This window comes from Apaloderma vittatum, unplaced genomic scaffold (assembly GCF_000703405.1).
Source record: "Apaloderma vittatum isolate BGI_N311 unplaced genomic scaffold, ASM70340v1 scaffold13165, whole genome shotgun sequence".
Classification (NCBI taxonomy): domain Eukaryota; kingdom Metazoa; phylum Chordata; class Aves; order Trogoniformes; family Trogonidae; genus Apaloderma; species Apaloderma vittatum.
The window spans coordinates 16481-21569 of record NW_009717720.1 but is presented as its reverse complement, the minus strand read 5'-3'; the positions used below and the strand labels follow the sequence as shown (position 1 = coordinate 21569).

General features: G+C 49.3%; 1 protein-coding gene across 1 annotated transcript in view; it reads right to left on the bottom strand.

Moving 5' to 3' along the window:
- The window catches only part of IGDCC3 (immunoglobulin superfamily, DCC subclass, member 3), a gene marked incomplete at its 3' end in the record, with an annotated part of 41814 nt that overhangs the window by 29629 nt on the left and 7096 nt on the right, over window positions 1–5089 (bottom strand). The window contains exon 5 of the mRNA XM_009870012.1: window positions 1450–1587. Within this exon, the coding sequence (XP_009868314.1) occupies window positions 1450–1587 (138 nt within the window). The remainder of the gene's footprint in view (window positions 1–1449; window positions 1588–5089) is intronic.

Genomic DNA, 5089 nt, shown 5'->3' with positions numbered 1-5089 from the left:
GGAAACATTCCTCCTGAGGGAGAGGGAAAACCATGTGATCTCCTTCCCATTCAATACCAATTCTGCTGCTGTGCTGCAAAACAGAGTGGGGAGAGTATTTTTGGTGGAAGGCAATGCTGAGTGCAGACCATCCAGACAAACATCGCGTGAAGCTATTACATCTTCATTCTCGCACAGCCCTATAGAGACAAGTGTTTTGAAGAAGGTAATAAGGACTTACAATTAAAGGCAATTATAAAGTAGTTTATTATAGCTGAGTGCTAACGTAAAGCCGCCTTGTGTCCAAGAGAACCAAACCAGCAATGCAGCCTATCTGGGGAATTTTTAAAACAGCATCCATCTGATGGTTATGGCTCTGGAGGAAAAAAAACCAACAGCCAGTAGCAGACACAGACTGCTTTTATAAGCCACTGGAGGATGCAAACAGGAGGGCAAAGATGGAGAAATTGCACGACTGATGCTCGATACGTGTCCTCGTCCTCTGGCAGACAGCTCGGGAGTGGGAAGTTGCCCCTCCCATGAGCTGGACCCTGACCCTTGGATAGTCATGAGGATGAAATGCCACATCCAGCACAGCAGCATGAGACAGGATTACCCCTACCTTCGAGGAACTGGTGAGATCAGCACCTCAAAAATAATGTGACCTTGCAGACCACACAAGAAATACTGGAAACACTAAGGGAACCCAACCCACAGTGTGCACAGGCTGAGTTACAAGCTCTGGAAAGTAAAAGAAAAACCAGGAGCTCTTTGCTCCATATGGATTTCTGATGGGCGATGGAAGTGTCTCTCTGAGCAAAACAGTTTCTGAGCTACTATCACAAGGTTAAAGCCTAAAATAATTCTTGCTTTCACACCTGGAGAAACACGGCACTTTGCTCTTCCTCTCTTGTATGATGCCATCAGACACTACTCCTGGTTTCCATTTTGATTAAAAAAATTATCGTGGGCTCCAGCAGCAAGCATTTGTCTTTTCAGAGCTTCAGACACGCTACTTTAAACTCTCTCTTCCCCTCGATTTTTTTTTTTTTCAAACTCCCTGAACAGGCAGCAAGTTTCTTTCAAGTCTGTTTTACGTGAAAGATGTGTTAGTGTATGATTTCCATTCTCTGGGCCAACAGTGGCGATGGTTTTGATGCAGCTGAAGAATACACTGTCACTTGAGGAAAGAAAAAATTATCACCTTTCACGAAATGTCTAGAGGTTTACCCAACCCACTCCTCTAACAGGTAAAAACAGGATCTTGGCAGGAAGAAAAAACAAAGCATAGACATGATGATAAAAAGCGCTTCAAGCCTACAATTAACTTCAGTGGGAAGGGAAAGGGTGAATCACTTGTTGCATAAACCAGTCAGTGGCACCTACCTATTTCCCACTCGATGGCAATGGAGAGGATGAGGAGGAGGAGGAGCAGGAGGAGAAGGAAATCCCGGTGTCCCCGGGGCTTACCTAGGCGGCTCCAGGAGACGATGGGCCGGGGATTGCCCGTCGCGATGCACTCCAGCACAGCGGTCTGGTGCACCGTCAGCGTGAGGTTCTCCGGACCGACAAGAATCATGGGGTCCTTATAAACGGTGGAGTGGGAGCCTGCAAGGACATCATCATCATTAAAAGGCATCTCAATCTCTCTTGTTTAACGAAAACACCGAGGGTTTCACGCACCCTCCAAGTAAAAATGATGCTGGTTTAATCCTCAATGTATCTGAGATGTATGTGAAACAGAAGGAGCACAGTGTGTTGTTTGAACGTGTTTTAAGCGTGCGCTTCCTGGGGAAAAGCCCTCAAGCAACAGACCCAGTCACAAGCAGCCCCATTAACACCTAGAAATGGGCAAAGCAGAGAAGGAACCGTGCTATGAACTGCAGTGAGCACACGGGCAGGAAAAGCATGGCTTATAGGAAGGACACAAGCTACACGACAGCTCGTACAGATGGGAAAAGCGAAGGAGCTGCTTTGTTTTTCAGCATCTCAAGCCACAAATTAATCCACGCAGTCCACAAGGCCTACATCGGCCTCTCTGCGAGCATCTTTTTGAGACCAAACTCAAAGAAAACTCCTCTGATGGTTGCAGCGTGGTCATTTCCCTGCCTTTTACAGCACCCCTGTCCTGGCCCACTCTGGTGTAACTGGGTACAGGAGAGGATGCATCCCATTGCTCTGGTAGAACCGTGACATGATCCTGGCTCACGACTCAATCACTAACCGTTTGTTTGCACTACCGTAGCACCCAGTGGCAGCAACCAAGAACAAAACCAAGAACGACAAATAATAAAATAAAGCCCTGGCACAAGAAGTCCGGAAACCAGACAGCCATGGGATAAGCAAAACAAACCACGTTTGCCCAGACAGGAGAAAAACCGTTATCCTGTGTCCGCTACACCACCTGCACCTCCTGAGTCCCTGAAAACAGGTCCCTTCAGCCTTTATTCCCATTCATGGGGAGCAGGAGAGGAGATAAATAAGGAGATATTCTCAGTTCTCCATCAGTAAAGAGGAACGCTGATAATCTCCGCGTTAGTCTTCTCCCCAGTTCCGATGAGAGCTGGGTTATGCTCCAGAAATGCCGAGGTTAAGCAGCGTTTAGGGAATTTCAACAATCTGACAGCTGCTGCTGGCAAAAACGCTCTGTACACCTGTGGAGAGAGATACTCGGCTGGTCGCCTGCCCCCGAGCAGGAGTGGGGCACAGCGGGGGCCGGGGAGCTGAGCTCTGCCACGGGCTGGGCTTTGCTGCAGGGACCATCACGCTGACTCCTGCACGTAGACTTCCCGACGTCCAAAGAGCTGGTTAAAGAGAAACGATCCACCAAACTCTACCTGCCAGGGCATTTTCTCCATGGAGAAAAATCTTTTCTTCTCACACTTTTTAGCGCTGCCCTCGCACAGTGGCTCAGGGGCTGAAGTCAGGGGGTGAGCAGGGGGATTTCACAGCAGGTCCAAGGGCGAGCATGGATCAGAGCGGCTCGTTTGTTAATCATTCCTACAGGGGCTAAGCAGGGAGCGATAAAGCGACTCAGAGGCTGCGCTTAAATGGGCAAAATCCAAGAAAAATCACCGTGTCAGTGTGACTTAAGAGCCGACTTTCTCACTAAACGCATTTCACTGCAAGCCATAAAATGCAGATTTTTTGATGAGAACCAGAATGCACAATAAATTCATATGACCAGCTGGTTAACCCCAAGAGATCTGAAAAACAATACCTTCCCCCTCAGTACCTCGGCGTGCGTTTAAAACCCATGTAGATTTATTGTTCTAAATCACAATACTAAATGTTCATGCTTAGAGTAATACGGTGTTATCCCTGTATTATATAGTGATTTCAATATTTCAAAATGCAGAGAAATGAAACAACTTGTCCAAGGTCACCCAAGAATGTCAGTAAACCAGAGCTGAGACCAAAGCAGAATTTATAAAATGCTCTAACAATTAAATACTTTAAAAAAATCACACTCTTTGATTTATACTCTGAGCCTTGAATAGAAGTTCAGGTTTCTGGGTGCGGGCTCAGCCCTCTGAGTTTGGCCAAACCCTCTGGAAAGTGGCTTCTCCACTGCTGCTCATCTTCTCCTGCAAAGGTCACGTAACAGTCCCGTGGCTTTGCTGCCGAGCCTGGGAGCCACAAGGGACTGTGACCCGGCAGAGACATGGCAGCACCACACGAAGGGGCTGACTGTGCCCGACCACTGAGGCAGAGCTTTCCTCCTCCAACCAGAAAAAGCTCTTTGATGCCGGATCAAGAAGGAAGGAGCGACAAAACGCAGGACTCGAAGCAGGCGAATATCGCTGGAGCACATGGGGTTCAGGGCAGCGCGGCTCGGGGAGGGATTTGTTCTGAAGGGGGAAAAAGGCTCTAATGACACTCGTGGTCCACAGGGTGCCAGCAGCGATAGCGGGGAGGACGACGGGGAGGTCCCCGGCACTGCCAGGATCGACAGGCACTCTGGCAGGGACGGGAACATCGCTGGCCCAGGCTGTTAGATCTTGATCAAAAGGAGAGCCGCAGCTCGCGCTGAAAAGGTGTCAGTGCAGCGAGGCAGGCAGCCTCTCGGGAGCATCTCCGCTAAGCAGGCACTTGAAAATAATCAGTCAGTAGGGCTGGAAGACACATCGGTGCCGCTCGCTGCCAGGGAGAGGAAGGAAAGTGCTGCGAGAGGGCTCCTTCGTCTCCCACAGGCAGCTGCCACCCTCCTCTTCCTCTCCAGCCAGGCTGTGGCAGAGCCCTGCAGAGCAGGGGCTCCCAGAACTCATCTCCATCCTCTCCCTCCTCCTTCCCCATCCAGGGCTCAGACCCGGTGCTTCTCTGTGGGTGAAGCAACAGCTGAAGTTGCTGCCCTGTTGCGAGAAGAGGGAGCCCTCCTGCCACCGCAAAGAGCAGGGAGCACCATTCCCACTACTCCCCTACACAAGAGGGTGGCAATGGAAAGATTTACAAGATCGCCACTTATCCCACCCAGCCTAACATTATGTGTCCAACCACACTCACGTTACCTCAGTACTCACTGAAACAACACCCACGCCAGCGAAGCAACATCCCTGTGCTACTTCTGCGGCACACCGCAGCCTCCACCCTTGGGTTAACATGCTAGCACATACCCGCTGTCCTCATCTAACAGATATTTGTGTGCTTTCAGAGCATAAATCTGAGGTTTTAACCCAGGGCAACAGGTTTTCCATGGGCTGAGGGCACACAAATGTCCCATTAGGGCAGCTCTGCTGACACGCAGCTGCTGAAGCACGGTCTGAGCCCTTCAACAGACACTTACACACGGTGTCTGTGTTCATCATCCACCTGCTTTAAGGAAGAGAAAAGACCACAACCGTTTCATAGACAGGAAACCTGGAAAATATCCATCTGAAATGAGGGATGGTCAGAGGAGAACAACTAGTACTTACCGCCCTGTGAGAGGTAATAACTCAGACCTGTCAATTGACACAAAGGCCTTCACCACGTTGATAATTTACTGTTCTTTTTTCCCTCCACGTGCCTACCATTCGCATAGATCAAGAAAACAGATAAGTAATAGGCTTCAAAAGCTCCCAGATCTTTCAGAACCAGTTAACCTGCTTGCTTTCCCCACTAGAGTTGATAT